The sequence below is a fragment of the Chelmon rostratus genome, chromosome 16 (assembly GCF_017976325.1).
Source record: "Chelmon rostratus isolate fCheRos1 chromosome 16, fCheRos1.pri, whole genome shotgun sequence".
Lineage (NCBI taxonomy): Eukaryota > Metazoa > Chordata > Actinopteri > Chaetodontiformes > Chaetodontidae > Chelmon > Chelmon rostratus.
In genome coordinates this window covers 13,837,650-13,857,836 of record NC_055673.1, presented here as the reverse complement: position 1 = coordinate 13,857,836, position 20,187 = coordinate 13,837,650, and the positions used below count along the sequence as shown (strand labels likewise).

General features: G+C 43.5%; 1 protein-coding gene across 1 annotated transcript in view; it reads right to left on the bottom strand.

The window, feature by feature from the left end:
* Positions 1–12,489, bottom strand: part of tinagl1 (tubulointerstitial nephritis antigen-like 1) — a 22,210-nt gene extending 9,721 nt beyond the window's left edge. Inside the window, exons 1-5 of the mRNA XM_041955276.1 lie at positions 12,351–12,489; positions 8,957–9,267; positions 6,530–6,596; positions 2,347–2,439; positions 2,104–2,218 (exon numbers count right to left, since the gene is read on the bottom strand). Of these exons, the coding sequence (XP_041811210.1) occupies positions 2,104–2,218; positions 2,347–2,439; positions 6,530–6,596; positions 8,957–9,260 (579 nt within the window). The 5' untranslated portion in view covers positions 9,261–9,267; positions 12,351–12,489. The remainder of the gene's footprint in view (positions 1–2,103; positions 2,219–2,346; positions 2,440–6,529; positions 6,597–8,956; positions 9,268–12,350) is intronic.
* Positions 12,490–20,187: the final 7,698 nt, after the last annotated feature.

Genomic DNA, 20,187 nt, shown 5'->3' with positions numbered 1-20,187 from the left:
TGCAGACCTACAGAGTAACTTTTTGCCCACATCTGAATACAAACTAACGGCTACAATTAAAATACTTGTTTGCATTTAAGTTCAGATCACTGGCAGGTTACATAAGTCTGCGAATCAGTGGAAGGGACTCTTTCACAGGACCACTTGGCCCAGTGCCAATCTGACACTGTAGAACAGAGGGGAACGATTGCTCCCGGTCCTCTCCGTGAAACCATGAGGCTGTTTGGTTGCATCAGGATGCTTCATTCAAACCGAGTGAACTCCCATGGAAGCATCAGTATCACAGTGATGAAAGATCCAAATTAGGATGTGATAGAGTGCAAATATTCCCTCCCTGGTGCTTCTCAGATGAAAACATACTCCAACTATTAGTCTCCACTTCAGGTTGGATGCTCTCCTAATCTCCCAGTTATGTCTGATAACAGAGAGCACACTTCTGCAGGACTGACTCTCCCTCTCTCTCTCAGCCTGGCTGCCTGTGCTGCATTCCTCTGATTAATAGCGAGGCTTCAGAGCGCAGATGGCCACCTGATACATAACTATGGAATGTGCTTCTGGTCAGAGGTTTGTAGTTGAGGAAGGTCAAAGTCCAAAAGCGCAGACACCTGAAACACCTGACCTGAAGGCGTGATAAAAGAGGAAACAACGGCGGCGAGAATAATGTGTTGTGTAATAGATTCATTCATGGATTCCCAATTTTTCCATCCCTTACACAGGAGTCCACAGACAGACAGGAAAGGAGAGAAGGAGCGAGAGAGATTTATGAATGGGCAGCGAGGCTCTGATGTGGTTCCTGGCACAGGTAGGGACACGCTGACGGCGGAAGGAGAAGGGGGAGTTAGGTGGTTCTTTTTGTGGTGGAAAAAGTCGTGGAATGCCGGGAGACGTAAACGCAGGATGGATGATTGGATGAAGGGATGGATGGGGGTAGCGAGGTGAAGACTAGAGGGGAGGTTTCTCTTTATTCTCCAGGCGGCCACCATCTCCTCCATCTTCCCTGTCTGATGTTTTGGTTCCGTCTTATGTAATCTGTCTGGGTAAAATGTAAACAAGGACTGAGCGGATCAGAGCGGGCTGAGGTTCCAGACGGAGGCTCCGTCACATTCCAACAAGCCACCATAATTAAGTGGAAAACGTTTTGATCAGCGCTCCGTTGTTGCAACAGGTCTTAAACCTGCATATCGTAAAACTGGCAGGAAATATGCAGGCGCTTTTAAATAAGTAAAAAACCTTGACACAGCTGTAACAATTCACTTTTCTCTGCATTCCCACCTGTCGCTGCAACTTCCTGCCTCCACATTTCCCTCCTCACCCACGGCCCCACATGAGTCAGACAGTGACACTGATTCACACCAGTTTCTGACACATACAGCACACGCACTGTATTTCAATTAAGATTACAAATCGTCTTTTCATTACACAATCAATTGAAATTTAAATCCAAAAATAAAAGATTAACCAATGTGGCTTAAAATAACTTAAAATAATGTATTATTTTGGTTGAATATTGTTTTTTGAAACAGTTGCTAACCTGTTTATAGATACTTTATTTTCTCCTGATTACTGCCAAAAAAAACTTTGTATGTGAAATTATTTTGCCAAAATACTAATCTTTACAAAAAATGTCAATATTTCAGACAGAATCTTGAGGGAAATGTTCCGCATATAAAATGATATAAAGGAAAACTGTTTGCACATGACTTACACTGTCATGGTGCTGCTGAAGAAAATATGATGTCCTGCAGCTTCAGTCAGAACAAAAAAAATACATGATAATATAATAATGTTGGATTGCGTGTAAAAAAAATATGTTTAAGTGGAATTTTAAGGGTTTCAAGAGGTTGCACCCGTTAGCAACAAGTAACACGATATCCCTCCAACCCCTGTGTGGAAATTCTCTGTTGCCACCTTTTAAAAGCGAGGTCAAAGGTCAGCTACACAACGGTAGACCTAAGGATGGTGAGGATTTCATGACGTGCTTAAGGGCACCTGAGCAAAGAGCATTATCACTGAAGTTTCTACTTTCCCTTCAGGAACGATTGGTATTTTTTTTGGTCCGATTAAGCTCAAAAATCAATTTCAAGGATGAAGACTGTCCTGTACCTGGATCTCATTCATGTTCATGATGGTCCTGGAGGGTCTCTGCGTGCCCAGGCGGTATCGGACGCCCTCGTCTAGAGTCATGCCGTAGAGCTGACTGTAGTTAGCTGCCTTCCACCTGAAAGCACAAGGCCGGAGGAGAAACGGAGAGACAAGATGTGTTTATAACCATCCTGTAAAGATCTTATTATAGCGCTAAACACCATCAAGTATATGTGTCTACATGTGCCTGTGCTTGTCTTTTACCCATAGTTTCCTCTGTTGATGGCATGGATCATGTCAGAATCCATCAGACAGGCGTTCTGCTCGCACTCCCAGCGTCCTGTGGTCCCACATGTGCTACAGAGGAGAGACAGAAAGTGGGGACAAAGAGATGAGACCATTAAAAGGCATTAGCAGCTATAATTACATGAAAATAGCTCTGATTTCCATATTTTATGCTAAAGCCAGTGAAGCCAACAGCTGAAATAGAAATAACCATCTGAGATATGGACAAATATGCAGAGGCTCAGTGGAATTCCCAAGTAAGAACTGAATTGAGGGAAGAATGTCAGAAACTGGAAGAGGAACGAATGTGGGGGTGAGAAATGGAGGGAGAGGTTAAAGGAGGCATTCAGCCTTTTAAGGAAGCAGAGAGACGGACGAAGTCAAGAAGATGACAGAGGAGATAAAAGAACAGGATATTAATGATGATGGCGATGTTTACTTTGGGGATGGTCAAAAATAACTTGCACTGAGTACTTTCTGATGACTCACTGTGAAGGAGTGTGTGTGTGTGTGTGTGTGTGCTTGCACGTGTGTAACCACCATTGTGATATAGAGTAATGCAGAATCATCACAGCGAAGAAGAAAGTGAATTACGCATGACTTTTAGAAACCACAGCTTTATATGTTAGTCTATTCTGGAGACGTTCTCTGCTCCATATTTTCTTACAAAAATGTTTTGATATTTTGGGAAATATGGTTTCTTGCCAAAACCAAGATAAGAAGATTGATTCTTTGTTGAATGCGTGTACAACGTTTTTTTCCAAGGATGGTGAAGTCACAATCCGCCCCTCTCTGCCTCCGATTGGCTGGTGCTCGTTGCCTTTGTTGGTTGGCTTGGTCGGGTTTAGTCACAAGGAGTGAGGTTGGTTTGAGTTGAGGTAAGAATATGAAGGTAAGCCATTCCACTTTGGAGATATTAAAGTTTGATTGATGCTCTCTTGGTATTTTGGTTGTCTTTCCATAAATGTTTATGTTCTCAGGTCCTTCTCGCTGCCCGGTAAGATAAAGTTACTAAATCAGCCGCTACAGGACCAGCAGCCATTTTTGGAATATCGTAATAAATGAGTGCGTTACCAAGACAGAAAGAATGAGGGCTGTTTTCCACACAGGCATTTATAGACTCCAACCATAAAGTCGACTGTACGTTATACATCATGTTTACAGAGAGGGGGACCTGCCCATTAAACACAAACACAATGATAAAGAGGCCAAATTCCCCTTTCGTCACACTGAAGCCTACACGGGGTGCATCACCTCTCAAACTGTGCTCTGCCCTGCTGGGTCTATGACACACTGGCAGAGTTTAGGCCAGAGTTTAGACCAGTGACTGTCCCTCCCACAGAGAAACCGCCTGATGGCTCTGACTGGGGGGGGGGGGGACAATGACCTTTTGCCTCTCCCTCCCTTCAGCAGGAACACATATGTGCAGCTCAGTGCCAGTTGGTCAAAAACAGCAATAAATTCACAGAGTGACACAGGGACAGGCCTAGGCACAGACCCATGGAGACCAGGAGACAAAGTGTGACTGAGAATGACATACGAGGGCCGTGGGACAGCGGGAAGCCATATTTCACATTCTTTTCCCTGTTAAAGAAGAGACACCCTCTTCATCTCTGAGACCATACACACACACACACTCTTGCATACATCCGTACAAATACACACATCGGGCGTCACGGGGCGTATTGCCTCGCCACCGATCCTGCCAGATCAGTGCGAGCAGAGCCTTGTTTGTGTGTGTATTTAGATATGACGTATCTACACCATCTGAGGAGCTACATCAACTCCGAAAGCCCAGCGTGGCATTGGCTTTTGTCCGATCTGAAGCACAAGCCGACGGAGCGGGGCTGTTGCCAAATCAAAGCGGAGATAGTCCCTCCTTTGGGCTGTGTGAGATCGCCGGGGCGAGCAGGAGGCGCCACGTTTCAGATCATTTGGAGCAGATAAAGAGTTATCAGGATACCAACAGCCCAGGGAGGAAAAGGCCTCAGCTGGAGATCTCATTAACGCTACAAAAGACTCCCACACGTATCACGGTGCATCTTCACGCACACACACACACAGCTGTAAGAAAATAAACAGTTCATTGTGTTTGTGATACTCAAAGAGCTGAGTATTATAATTATTATTATTATTGACTGGATCTGTGATATTTGGATGTTCGACTTCCTATTTTGCTTAAGCCAGTGGTTAGTCAATACATGCAGGCGGTTGGATAAGAGTGTGCAGTGGCTCGACCACTGCTAATCAGAGACTTCAGAGTGAAAATAGGAACTCCACTCAAAGCGGAAGCCATCTCCTCCACCCTGCAGCCCTGATTGTGAGAGTTGAGAGGCACACATTTGGGAAATTAATAAGTGGAGGGAGTGGGAGTAGGAAACGGGAGTGTGTGCGTCCATCTGTGCCAGAGTTGTGGTGCAACTTTTCAAGCATCCATGTGTATTACCTTTACAATCACGTGTGAAAGCGTGTGTGCATAAGAGTCTGTTGTCTGGTGGTGAGAGGGGGGAGTTAGCACGTAAACTCTGTTTTCTGGTGGCACTGAAGGCTATTTTTTACCACGCAGCTTGTGTTTGCTCAACATCCACATGAAGAAACGCCAGCCCAGCCATTCATCAGCTTCAGCCCTTGCCTATCTGCGCACCCATCGGGCCCTTGGGGTCAAACCTGATTGAGCTGCCTTGACAAAAGTCATACTTCAGGTCTGTCACACTGACGCTGCACAGCTACTGGAGTCAGACAGCTGCGAGGCTTAAAGCGGAGGATGTGCAGGGATCAGGGAGGGTCAGCGTGGTTTGGGGGAGATGTGTCATGACAAACAAGCACAGCGTGTTCTCGTTGCATGAAAATAAATATGATACAGATGTACAAACTGATGCTAAATCAACATTTCTGTGCGCGAGTCTGCATGTTCACACACGTACACATGCATACAGGGTCTTTGAGGAACATCAAATAGCACAGGTGTGAGAAGCCACAGTGAAGAATAAGTGAGGAATTCCTTCTCCCTGCTTCACCCGACTCCTCCACCTCCTTCAAGTCTCCAGAAAACTGCTTTACCTTTCCTCAGCTGCCATCAGTATCATGCAGAAAAATGACAACAGCCGTTTGGACTCTGGTGGCCTCACAGTGTGAAAGGTCATTCAGATAAAAGACACATATCTTAAGACACTTATCTAAAATACGGTATTTAGAAACTCTTAACTTCATGTCATGGTCACAAGGTGAAGAGTGAAGAGAAATGTTTAGGAATATTTTCACCAACATTTTCAAGGACATCCATTCAGAGGGGCAAAACAACAATATGTGATTCTTGTGATATGTGATTAAAGTGGATTTTTATTTACGTCAAAGTAAGAGCACAGTTCAGGAAACCTTTAGATTGTGATTAAACTGGCCATGTTACTCAGCAGGGGGGTATGCGAGACAAAGTTGGAGAGGCTGGCAATAGGCCTCTTTCACAACAGTCGTAGAAAAGCACGGGTTACTTACAATGTTCACAATGGCTCTGTTCCATTCAAGTGTCTCTTGACAGTGAGCCAATGTGCACAATACCAGGACCCTAAACTGAGCATCTAAATGGAATTCATCCATCATTCCTACTGTGACATGTCAAAATAACTTAAAAATGGACAGACAGACATAATCCGCAGTAGAGGGAGTGAAGGTAGACAAGGTCAGTGTGTGTGTGTATGTACAAAGATATGAAGATGTCCTCTCAAAACATGCATATAAGAACTGAATATTACACCATAAAGACACCAGTGATTTTATTATCAGAAACACATGCTGTGCACAAACATATTTCATAAACCCGCACAACTTAATTATAATTTCAGTACAGATCCCTGAGGTTTCAAGAATTCCAACCTCTGTGTGTCAGCGTGAAGTTTGGAGAAATGTGACGCACTAGACTTCAACAGTTTTTGCATTTGCCGTCATGTCACAGAAACGGCGTCCTGGGTTTGAATATTTCACTCAGTACAAGCATCTAATGGTTCATGTGAAGTGTGGGAACTAGTACATGCAGAACATAAAGATGAAGTGCAGGGGGGAAAAAAATGTTATTCAAATTTTAAGCTACTTAAGGGAACATTAAAGAGAGAGGCCGGGACTTAAGAGGTTAAAGAAGAAATAGAGGGAAAAAGAGGGGTTTACATACCATAAATTGCAGTTCTCTTTGTATGTTTGCCCTGTAAAGAACTTGTTTCCATTTCTTTCACAGGTGCCTGAGAAGAGATAAGAGGGGCAACTTAGTATATCTGGGTTTGATGTGGCTAAACAACAATGATCCTGCCACTAATCTCAAAGAAAGCCTCAAATACTGAGACGGAGACGCAGACTTACAAATACAGCACTCACATTTAATAATACAATCACACTGGCCCACCTCCTTCACTTGCACCCACAATAAAAAGTGCTACCAGTAACTCCCCTGCTGTGTGCAGTGTGTGTGGGTCTGTGTGTGAGTGTACACACAGTATATGTGAGGTCTAAGGAGCTCTGAGCTCCAGTAATCCAGTGTAGGAATGTGGCGTTAGCTTCTTTCCTGCCTTCCCAGGCTTCCTGGGCCCTCGTCATGCTTTAACCGGCTTACGCTCCTGAGACCGAGGGAAAGGGCCCTGAAAGCGACCCGTGCATTACACCCGCAATTAAGCACCAAAAAATGCAACATTTGTGAGCTGCAGCAGTGAGATAATGTCCACTCAGCATTAGCATTTCCTTTCGAGTGAATTTGACCCGGTACACTTGAAGTTTGAACCCTGCTCGGTCACAGATTGTGAAAACTATATTGACCTGGTGACAGATTCACAGGGAGGGTTATCTGCAAGCTGATTTATAGTGGAAGGTGCTGTCACAGTGTGAATTTCAGGTGGAATTTAGGGCACGAGCTGGCTAACAATTTACAGTGTGAGCAGGTTTTCCGGCCTGTGGTGTGAGGCCCAGAGCTGATAGTGTGATTTATGACTGAGGCCCTCTGATAGCCATCTTCCCACCTCACAGCTGTCTCACCCATTCTATCACAACTCAGTTACTGAACACTGTGACAAGTTACATTATCTATTCATTTATTTTATCATTTATTCTACCAGCAAATTGTAGAAAATGACACACTGACTCTGACAACATAATGAGAAAAGTCCAGCTGAATAACGCATTGAATATTGAGTAACGGACTGCAACAGTCTGTCACTGCAGGGAAACGATAAGAAAAGGACCTATTGTAAAAAATCTGTCACCTCCTTCCTTTTGAAGCACCGCAGCTTTCCTCCTGGCTTTGTGATGTGTGTGCGTTCACGCTCTCAAGCGTGCGTGTCCCACCTCGTGATCCCCCCACCTTGTCGTCCAGGGAGCGCATACCTGCACCGACCCCTCCCGCCTGCCGCCCTGCGCCCCTTGTCTGTCTCTCCCTCCCTCCACATAGCCCACATTCTTTCTGCTGACCTCCATTCATCCCCTCCATATGCCCCTCCACCCTCCCTCCGTCTGGGCTAATAAGAAGTCTACTGTTCCCTGTACTGTTCTGTTCTCAGGTAGGCCTCTGCTGGTGCTGGCACATTTTACACCTCCATCTTGAGAGAATGAAAATGTATGTGTGTGGAGAGTCCAAATTTAGTTTAAAATTAAGTTTAAAGCCAGCTGAATCTGAGCTTATCTAATTAGAGCCAGAACAAAAAGGATCAGTGGAGGAAACAAGGTCAGAAAAGTAGGAGGGTATTATCCTCACTGAAGGTAGTCTGACTGAGAGCAGATTTTATTTTTTTCAATATTATCATTGCTTTCACATTAAATGCATAGAAGAAGTGCACTAAATCAACAGTAGCATGTACCCTTTCCTTAAACCCTCCCTTTATTACCCTTGACCACTAGTAACAGGTGCAAAAAAGAAGAAAAACATGCACCTATGCATATAAATGCAATACATATTAGTGTAAAATGGAGTTAAAAAAAAACAGAAAGAAGTGCCTGCAATAAATCTTTGGTATTTCACAAGCTCAGACAAAGTTACTATCTGTCATAAATCATCCAAGTTGTCTCCTCATATTAGTACGTTTCCCATGTTGCACATAATTCATGAAAGGTCCCCTAATCTCTTCATACAAATTCAATTTACCTCTGAGTGTACATGTTATTTTTTTCCATCAACATACATGGAGTCTTATTCTTTATCCGAGCCCCCAAGCTAGGTCTTTTGGTTTTCTTCCAGTGAATCAAGTGTTTTCTTTTCATATGAACATATGAATATATTTTAATTCTCCTCTGAGATTTCTAAATAAAAAAGAGATGAGCAACAAGAAAAGAGCGTGCCATAAAGGAGTGTCTGGCCATATGCAAAAGACAAGCCTGTCTCTGTATGAGGGTTCATCAGAATCAGGAAGTGTCTATTCGGACAATGTATTATTTAGAGAAATTGGTGGAGATTCAGCTCCCCTGCCCACTCAAATCATTCTAATACAGTCCCTTCGTTGTGCTGCTTTGTGATCCTGAGCTGAACTACCTGCCACAGGCCCACACACACACACACCTGCAAGGTTTACTCATGCACACACAAACCCATTTGCACATATGCTTGGGCACCCTCACTCACCAATGAAAGGTGGCTCTATGCCTAGACAGTGACCCCAGAAGTCGGGGCAGCAGTCGGAGACGGTACGGTTGCAGAACAGGTCGCAGTAGCAGATGGTGTCCAGGTAGGGAACCGTGCACAGGTCGTCTCTGCCGGGGCAGCAACCTCCTCTCCTCTGGCAGTAGGAGCCAAACGGGTCCCTGATGCCTCCGACATGGAGAGGACTGGCAAGCTCCCTCTTGGTCCTTCTCGACAGGATTCTCTCTGCAGTGCCCTCTCCCACCACCAGGAGCAGCACCGCCACAGTCAATAGGAGGAGCTTCATGATATATCTGCGGAAAGGAAGAGGATAGGAAATAGGATGTAAAAGGTTTAGGCAAAGGTGGTACTATCTAATCCATGTCCCTCCAAAATCCATCTTCTTGCAGTGGATGTTGAAGCAGAAGTTGGCCTGCTTATCTCAAGAAGAGACACACTCCAAATGCTTCACACTTGGCTGGAAGGGAGGTGAGGAGGTTGCACTGGGAGCAGCGTAATTGGAGTATGACTGCTGCCAACACAGTATCCCACTGTGTAATTCACATACACACTGACACATATACACTCAGAAGCACAGATACACACACACAAAAGATACATTTAAACAGAGCTGGCAGCAAATAGTCCAAATAGAAACCCACATGATCCTCAGAGATCATCTGCTTGTATTTTTTTTCCAAGTTTCCTTTTAAGCATCCGAGACAAACAGAAGAAAGTGGTGGAAAACAAGTGTGTTCCTCTTTTCCCTCTCAGCCCTTTACATGACTCCACTGGATATGTGTGCAATGCCCACATTTTACTGTTGTTTCCTTTCATAAGTGCTGGTATTTAGTTCCTCTTGCAATGTTGCTATTTTCACAAATGCAGCACTGTTTGCATTTCACTGCCACATAAATCCAGCTGCACTGTAATCCACCTGTAATTAAATATTTAGCTTTATCTAAGAGGGACCTGGCAGTGCAGTTATGTCGGGGGGGGCATTATCATCAGAGACTAGCATGCTATCTCAGTCGTACGGAAATACAGTAATGTCCTGCTGTCAAAGCTAATCTGTCACACTTGAGGAGATTGTCTGGGTGAACAGACACATCAAGTATTAATGGACCTCAGAGACAATGAAGTTTGCATCCATCCTTACAGAGGGACCATACAGTAAGTGTCTCTTTAGCACACTCACAGAAACAAATGCAATCACACACACACACTCACACCAGCTGGGGACTCAGGTATCACAATCAAAGAACAGCAGCACTTAATGAAAAATAATCATTTTTATAGACTAGTATTAAAGGAACTCTCCACCATGTGTGCCAGCTTCAGCCAGTGTCAGTGCTACAGTTCCTCCATCAGCTGTAATAGTGGTACTATTTATTCTCTTGTAAATGTGCATCACCTGCAGTGACCAGGCTTAGCAATCATCAGCTCAGTCTCAGGCGTCCCAAATGTCAAACAGCCACCCATATGTACGCTATGTATTGGTCTAAGGTTACTGGCTGGGTGAGTCTGTGTGGGGCCGAACAAAGACGAGGGGTTGGCCACATTACGTAAAAAGCAGCATTAATTAACCAATCAGATCTTAGAACACAATGGACACTCTGCACATAAAGCGGGGCTCCGGAAAAGATCTTTGCTGTGCTGTTTTCTGCATGACTGTGCCTTTAGTTGCAAAACCCCCAGCACACCCACCCACACACACACACACACACACACACCAGCATATGGCAGCATGGGATGGGCAGGTCTCCTCCTTTGCACAAGTGTTTTGTTGTGGCAGACTCTGAGCAGCAGTGCAATAAAACACCCACCAGTCTGCTCAACGAGCTGCTGAGGCCTGCAGGTCAAACTGTCAGTGTTAAAGAAACACATGTGCTGGCTGCTGACAGACCCGTAATCAATAACTTCCCTATAAAGAGCTACTCAATTCTTGTAAAAAAAAAAAAAAGAAAAAAGAAAAGAGAACTTCTTGACTGCTTGAACATAGGAAAATATTTTAAAATGTTTGGCACAGTTCTTTCACAATCCATAAAATTGATTATTTTAGCTGATGAGTTGAAATTATCATGTAAAAGTCAATATTATTATTATTATATTTCAAACACTATGGGCTAAAACTGGGTAATTAAAAGTTAGCATGAGATGCTAATAGAAGCGATAGTTGGTAGATCTTCCAAAACTTAATACACTGACGTCTCAGCTTGTTTGCTTACAGAGTCACAGGAGCTGCCATATGGCTCATCAGTGCTGCAGACAGCTGTAGCCAAGCTACTGATCCCACACTGCAGACACAGGACAGATGAACCCAAAGCACAAGCACCACACACACACACACACACAGAGAGAGAGAGATAGTACATATAAATTACAGCTCAGTAGAAGTAGTAGAACAGTCACTGTTCACCACAGCATCAGGACCATCTCTAATAACATCAAACACACAGTTGTTTTTATATTAAAGTATCGATGCACCCAAATTCTAAAATCATATTTCCTGTCTCACCTTAGTCTTAGTTTTGTTTATATCTGCCCTGGGTTTGGTTTATAGTTTCTAAGATTTAATTCAACAGCACCTCTTTCCAATAACAGCGACCAGTTTAGTCTTGATCATGCACAGACCTCATTGTGAACACTCTGAAACTGCTTTCTACTGAAGACACTGGCTCTATACAAACCTTCAACAGCAGCAGGTTGAACTTTTTAAATGTATTTTTTATTTTGAAATTGTATAATTATATGACATTGACAAACCCAACATTTTCTATGACCCCGCTCCTTCACTTTCCTTCTCACAGCTAAACTTTGAGATATTGCTGCACCACCATTCAGACATATAAAAACCCTCCCAGCTCCCCTCTCAGCTGTGTCACACAGTCCTTGATGACTATCCGTCCGGCTCTATTTTTAAAACACCCACCAGGTCAAGGCAATGGAGAACAGACAACATTCATAACACCACACAGGTGTCTAATGAGACCAGCAGCACAACAGGTGAGTGATGAGATAGCTGGCCAGATAGCTCCAGAAAAAGTCTCACCAGTCTCCTGCTCATGTTCTTGAACCTATGAATGACATCTTGAATATTGTGTCCAACAACCCCACACCCTGAAGGTAAACATGTCGTAACAGTCACAACTTGACTGGTTTCAGTTCTGTGGCTTTGGCCGAATAAAGCAAAGCTTGGAGGAGTTCATTCTAATCTCAGAAAAATAATGATTAGCAAAGGTATAAATCAAAAGATCTCAACAGTTTCCACAAATCAGAGAGATATTTTGGGTAACATGAGATCAGCACAAACCAGGCTGTGACGTTCAGCCTGCACCTGCCTGGAATAAAAGAGTGCTGCTGTTGAAGAGTGAAGAAAGCAGAGAGCTGCTGTTACCTTGAGTTAGAAAGAGAAATCCTGCTTTTGTAATCCGAGAGAAAAACGCAGAGCTTTGCTGGCGTTCCTCACGAAGTCATTCACAGGTAGAGAAGGTTTGGGTAAAAGGTCAGTCTCCTCTTTTCTCTGTTCCCTCACTCTCTCACAGGATCTGCTCTGTCAGACTCTGTCTTCTCTATATACAGGCACTGAGCGAGGGCTAACCACTCCCCCCATCCTGTCCCCTGCTTCACTGCCTCCTGCTCAAATCTGTGCTCCCTCTCCCTCCCTCTCTCTTTCTCTCTCTCACACACACACACACACACATTTCTTTCCCCAAGACTCCCACAGGTTTGCTATCTCCTCATGCCTTTCCTCTCCTTATCAGGCTGGAACCTCCGATCTGAAAGTGAACTCACACACATCGACATTCACTCTGTTTCCTCTACTTTCATCCACTGTCACTTTCACTTCCAGCACTTTCTCCACTATCTGTGGTCCCTCTGCGGTCAACACAGTGGTGACTGACCTCCTGTCCACCATCTAGTGGTCATGGGTTGCATATCTTCACCTCAGGCAGCCAGGAAATTATGGGATAGCCTGTGGGAGACCTCCCAGCCTCTAGAAACTTAAACGAGTCTCCGGAGATGAAGTTTTGGCAGGTGTTTTAGGGAGGTCAAATACTCTGAATGTACAAAATATTCTGGATGTTTTCTGTCTGCATGATCCAGTTGTGTTGAATCTGTGCTCTGTGCTCTATTCTATTCTATGCCTCTATTTTGTAACAGTCCCTCTTTTCCAACCTTGACAGATTGAGGAAATCAATAAGAGATTAAGGCTATTTAACTGGATTTACTATGTCAGTGAACTTCAAGGTTTTCTGTAACTTATTGTCTATGAATTACGCATTTAACCCACTCATTTACATATGAATTCAAAATTCAGGACACAATATAATAAATATCAGCAGTTCAGATTATTATTGCTCAAAGTGTGCATGACTGTTTGTGCTTTTTTTCATTTTTTTTGGATAAGAATTCTAAATGGGTATTTAGGAGACTAACAGGTCGGTCCCGAAAGACACAGCTGTGCCATAGCCCCCCCTTTGGGTTGATCAATAGGCTAAAGGCTGAATCAAATGGGGGCTGGGAAGGGCAGGGGTCCCCGAAAATCCTTTCAGGACAAAAGAGAACATTGCCCACATAAAGGTACTTAAATGTAAGAATATACTGACTTTGCTCAGTATAAATAGCACATGTAGAACATCTGACAGGTCTGCCATGCCCTCAATGACTGATCACTGATCAGCATCAGCCAATAATCATGAAAGTGACTCACTGGTTTCCTAATTACCAGATCAGAAAAGAAAGAAATTCTGAAATAAGAAAGACAAGTAAATAAATATAAATATCAATCAGGCAGTTTCAAACAGTGCCCAAATCCACTGTAATGGGGTCTTTAGGTGACTGTTTTCAGTTGATTTGTCACTCCAGTCTGAGTGAATGCTACAATACATGCACAAACTTTAATTCTAACATGTTGGCAATTATTTGAACATTGAAATTTGGCAAATCAAAGAAATGTTTAACAGATTTTTTTTTAAAATCTCTATTAGCTCAAAATATGGTAACAGAGGTTCCACGACAAAGACTCTCTAAGTAGAAAGCATTCAGAGCACTCGTTATTGAGATAAATGTCATACTGACTGAAAGACTAACAACAAAATGGGACTGAAAAATCCACATTAACTGCTTAAGGCTTCTTCAGACTTGTTTTTGCAATTTTACCAGGTCTCTGAAAGACATGTGACTTTTGGTTATTTGGCTAGAAATGTAAAATTCTACTTGAACATACACGGGAGGTGACTCATCCATAAAGTTATAGACAAACTTTCTGATTTTGGAGGGATTCACTGAATATAAATGTGAAATGTGAAATATATGCAGCATTTGGAAATAGGAAGCCGATCTTCGAAAATAAGGTGGGATAAACTTGGATGTGAGCTTTTAATTTCCAACATGCAATAGCACATAGACGTTTGGTATCTTCTTCTCCAAAAGTCCAGTCGGAGCATCTCAACACAGTGTCTCAATGAAAAGCTCTCAGACAGATTCTGTCAGTAATGCGAGCAAAGAGGAGACAGTTCAGGGTAACAGGTTCGCTTTTCATGCAGCTGTATAATTATGGCCTTAACACCTCTTACACAACCTTGTGCCTCCTGAAGAAAGGTGCTCTTTACGGCGTTTTACTGTCCCCACCGCCTCAGTTATTATTGCAGGTTTTACTGTACATGTTGCCTTCCAGTGAAGATTCATTCAGTTGAACAAACATGTGAAGAATGTTATTTTGCTTAACTACTGGCAGCCAATGAGTCATGTATGGAAGAGTAAGGTTGTGATGCTTCATGGACGGTAAACGCATAAGAGGGTGATTGTAGCTATCTGTAGGAGAAGGTGTGTGTGTGTGTGTGTGTGTGTGTGTGTGTGTATGAGGACCCTAATGGACCCCTGAATCAGAAGAGGAAGTCACAGGATGAGGGAGTGTATGTGATTCATTCATGAGCAAGACGACGAGAGTGAATCACCTTGAATGGCTGTCAGACGTGTGGTCCACAAGAAGTGTGGGCGGTGTGTTGTAAGACTCTTGTATGAGTGGTGAACATTCGATATGACTGACTCAGGCCTTTAATGTGACCTCCAGATGTTTAACAGTGACAGTTAATTCTTCAGGGCAGCAGGAGAAAAAAGACACCAGATATCAGATCAGCAGCGCTTCTGTTTGTGAGGTAATTTCCCCGAAAATAGACTCAACTGTGTAGGCTGAGGACACACATGGTAACAATAAAGCCTATACATGCACAGCAAACTCTTAGCGGGTGCCCTCCAGGGCAAAGAAACACATACACACTCACATGCACACAAAAAGACAGTTGTGTGCACCGACAGATGTGTACGCATTTATATCAGTGTGTAGTAAATGTGTTTAATAAGGAAAACGAGTCCGGCATTGAGATTGGACTTGACAGACAAATGGCGTGGGCCAGACACACACAGAGAGAGAGAGAGACTCATCCTGAGGAACAATCCCTCTCTTTCTCCTGATCATTGCATCACAATCCTCCCCTGCCGGCCGGGAATCCCAGCTGCACCGTGTTGGGGTGGAGCTCCGCTCTCCTGACCCCGTGGAGGAGTGGACGCAAAGCCATCTCCACGTCTCGGGTGCATTTCCTCTTCCAGGAACATGCAGGACGAGGGCGGCTGATAGTAAACAGGAATGGGCGTGCTGGCGTCACACACGTGGACAGAGCGCAGAGTGCATCAGCGATCTTTCTAGATGTTTTTGAGGCAGTTTTCAGCAGGTGTATTGAAAAAAAAAACACCCACATGTTAGTGCTGATGAGAAGCACAGACACTTGGAAGGAAACTGGAATTTCAGTGTACTGTTTGTTCTCCTGTCTGCAGCTGCAGCTACGGGGCCTGACAGCTTTGTTTTTGAGAGCTGTGGATGTGCTTTTGTTTGGAGGGTACATGCCTCAAACAAAATAACCCTCACACCAACAGCTTAATGGAGTGGAAAATGAGATACATCCATACTAGTCCCCTTTCTCTCCATAATCCTCTTGCTCAGCTCAGTTTCAGGCTCAAATTCCCTCACATGTGGAGTGAAAAAGGTCACAATCCTGCAAAAGGGCTTTACATTTGCTTTTCTAGGCATGTCTCTGAGACAAAACACCTGTCACATGGTCAGTGCAGCAGGGATGGGGAGGGTAAAAGGAAGACATTTTTAACAAGAGTGCAGGGATGTGAAGCCCTGACGATGCAAGAGTCAGCAGGTTTTAAACTAAACTTTGAAAAGAGGATGTTATGTAATTTTTTTTTTGTCAATTCCCGAAAATGAGTGACGACTGCACACACATACACATTTCTATACATTATAAGAAATGACACTGTAAACTTGTTGTAAACTTGGATTACTGTGCGTTCAGCGGAGGCATTACTTTTAAAGTGAAGGAGGTGCCTTGTTTTTGGACTGCATGCCAGTCTTAAGGAGCTGGCTGCAGTGGTAGGAGGCTTATGAAACACAGGACTTTGACACCTGGGAGCAGGGTTCGCATGCTCAGTGCTGTGTGTGGTCATGTTTAGGCAACAGATGCACTTCAATGAAGGTTGAGGGAAGATTTTGGTGAAACGCTGCTTTGGTCGCTGAGGGAAAACGAATGAAATATGTTGCTGCTGAAAGTTTTGCAGATGTGTACAGGATGAGCATTTTCCGACTCAACATGTTAATAAAAATGTAAAACATGTTTGCTGTTAGTGAAATTTCCGAGGGACAGTCTATGGTTTGGCATATATACCAAGACAAAGCCCTTCTCCAGTTTCCGTCAGATACATTCAGTATCACGAGACGAAAGAATGGATTGCTCAGCGTGTCCTGCAGGATGTGAATTGCAGTGAAGGTCAGTCTGTCTGTCACCTCTGCCCCCTCACATGTCTGTCACGCCAGATTCATATCGATTGTGAAACCGCAGACTTGCAGATTGATTATTGCTGACTGAGAGGTGACAGATCCTGAATCATTCAGTCACAGGAAAAAAAAAAGGAATTGCTAAAAATCTTTTTCATTCATGTCAGCAAAATTAAACACGTTCTGCTTGATGAGATTCACAAATTACAAGCTTCACAGATTTCAGTGTAAGAATCATATAAAAAGACTAGAAAGTTTATTTTATACTAATATCACAATAGTTATACCGATGTTTAGCATTAGGTCGTTATTCCGGGACTACATAGAAATGACGATTAACAATTAAACATTCATTGACAGTCATGTTATCACTTTGATATACAATTAAAGCCTTTGTGTTACACCCAAATCCGTGCCTACGTTTCCCTAAAAACACTAAAAACCCCAGTATGTCGTGACTTGCTTTGAAACCACACAGGTCAGATCTGGAACCATCAAATACAGTGACTATAAATCCATTCAAAAAGATCCTTGTTAATATTTTATCACTTTAAATAAACTGCTGATATCTTCAGAGCCAAAGATTACACAATATGAAACAAAGTCGGTGCCCTGAGCTGTCTCTTTGTCTAATTAAGTAAAGACCTCCAACATTCTGTTGCCACAACTATATTCCAAGCAGAGGTTCCTGTGTGTGGCATGCAGAGGCTTGTTTGCCTTGGTTCCTTTGTGTTTTTCAGCTGCACACTCGGCCCTGTTGTTCTCTGTGAGATGTGTTTCCATGCAAGTCACATGCTAGAATATTACAGATTGTTTGTACAAACTGTCTTGAAATCACCACAACAGCATTTAATTGAAAGAGTCATTTGGGGGAAGGATTGTTTGACTTCCAAGGGAGCAAATGCAGCATTGGACAGTGAGGGAAACACTTGTAAAGGGATCTGGCCAGATTTAAGATATGCGTGTCCACTAGGAGAAGAGAGGAAAAGCACCTCATAGATTCTCCCTCTGATACACGCCCTCTCCCTCGCCTATGATGTCACCTCTTCACTTTAAACAAAAAAGACAAGAGGAGGCATCAGGTGGTGCTTCATCCCCCCTCTGCTCCTACATCCCCACAGGGACTGAGCAGCCGAGGTGGTCTTAACACCCTCGCTCAATACCTGTCACCCATCCCTGCACTCATCCATCCATCCACCCATTCACTGAAAGTACTTATCTCACCTAAGAGAGAACAATACACCCCAGGCCTTCTCCATGGTCCTCTATAAAGGCTTTGCTGTCACACCGCCATTTAAAACTGCAACAAAATCAATTAAATTCAAAAGAATCACTATCATTTGTAGAACTTTTCCATGTCGAGTTCAACTTTGGCGATACAGCCGATCTTTGGCTACACCCACTTTTATTTGAAATGCCTCAAATTACATTACAATAACAAATTACATGGAAGCAAAACATTGATATGCAATACTTTTGTCCGCCATTTTTCTCCACTATATGACATTTTAGCTGACTTTCCAAGTTTTTGTTCTGACTTGTGACTGACTACCGCTAGCATGTTAGCTGTTATCTCACCAGCTACTGTAGTTCACCTCCAAGTGGTCCCTGTACTTCACCAAGCCACACAAAACGCCAAGACAGGAGTTCAAGTATGTTGAAATCTCACGTTAGTGTCTAAAAGTGCTGACTCGCTTTATAAATCCGCACTTTATCGAAATACTGCCCCATCAAGCGATAAGCAGCGTGACTCACTACTGCATGACTCTTAGCTGGATTTCTTCAAATATATGTTTTCCACAAATAAAGTGGAAATAGGTTTGGCGCTACGGAAGAGTTTTGTTTTTATCTGGAGCAGACTGGAGCTCAGAGGGCCATCCGAGAGGCTCAGGGGGGCGTGGGGGGAGGCAGCATCAGCAGCACTCCTCACCTCTCTTGTGTCTCTCATCTGTTTATTCTGTCCGACTCGCACAACCGTTGCACAAGCGATCCACTGATCTCCACGGGGACTCGAGACTGAAGAAACATTTCATGGCTTTGAATAATTTGGTTTCTTTGTTTGTGCTTGTAAATTAAGACATTTTAAAGGACTCGCTGAGTGTTATTTTAGGCCAATATTAGACATTCTCCAGTAATTTGATCTCTGCTCAGTGCCTCCTCCTCTTTCTCCCACTCCTCTCTCAGTGCAGCAAGTTGTGGTTTGTGTCCACACACAATGGGACAGTTGAGGGTCTCACTGGCGGGAATGCATTAAGTAAACCTACAAGCACATGCATGATCAGTGGTGCGTGTGTGCATGTGTTGCTGCGGAACCCTGCTGTTTCCAGGGCAGGAGGCAGCAGGCAGGGACTGTGTGAGCTTTGCCCCTTGTTGTCAGCACCACAGGAGCAAGATTGTCTCGATCGGAGGCTGCAACAGCCTGGCAAACACTTGAGATTCCTGGACGCCCGCGGAACATCGAGCATCATGTTCCATGTCGGACCATTGCCATGGAGACCATGACAGAAATGGGCTAAACAGAAGTGGTGAGAAGCGGGACGAGGAGAGTGTTCTGGTTGTCTCATAAATGTCAAGGGTCGTCAACTTGGTGCCTCACATGACATAAATGGAAAGTGTTGCTAATACTAAATGCACTTCATGTAAAATGCTCTTGCGTCACATGTTTTTAAATGGAATCTATTAACAGTCTCGTGTTAACAAACTAGAGCACTTTATCATCCATCCCTGCTTCACCCAGCGGATGCTTTTATCCAAAGTGACTTAAATACTTTTTCCCACACATACACACATGCAAAGGCTCACAGACATATATGGACTTTGACAAATCATCAACCTATATGATTAATGAATATTTTAAGTCTATTGATCAACAAACGCAATGTTACTTTTCTCATGTACAGTGGATGTTTCGACTCTTTCGAGCTACAACACACTGCCAATAGCAATAGAAAAGGATACCATGGTGCTCATGAACAAAACACCTGATGTTGTGATGACTGGGAAATGGAAGCAAATGTGCGGCGTTTTTATGACCTTTTTATGATCTCAGTGGTGGTCGAATATGAGCTAACATACATTCAATCTCTATGATAAGTTGTTGTTGTTGCTGAATGAGAGGGCACTGGTGACAGAAACATATATAATAGAGTATATTGGAGACCCATTAATGACCATGCATATGAAAAATGAACAGCTTTTAGTCCAAACCCATGCTCAGCCACTACATGTAATGGTGCTGACCTCTGACCCCTTGCAGAGCTGAAACCTCTTAAAAGCATAACACTAATCCTGTAAGACCATCAACACCGATCCCCCAGGACCATCACTATCTGATGACAGCACCTGTTATCCATCAATACCTTTCACGCTAAGTTGCTGGCAGCATTAGGTTAAG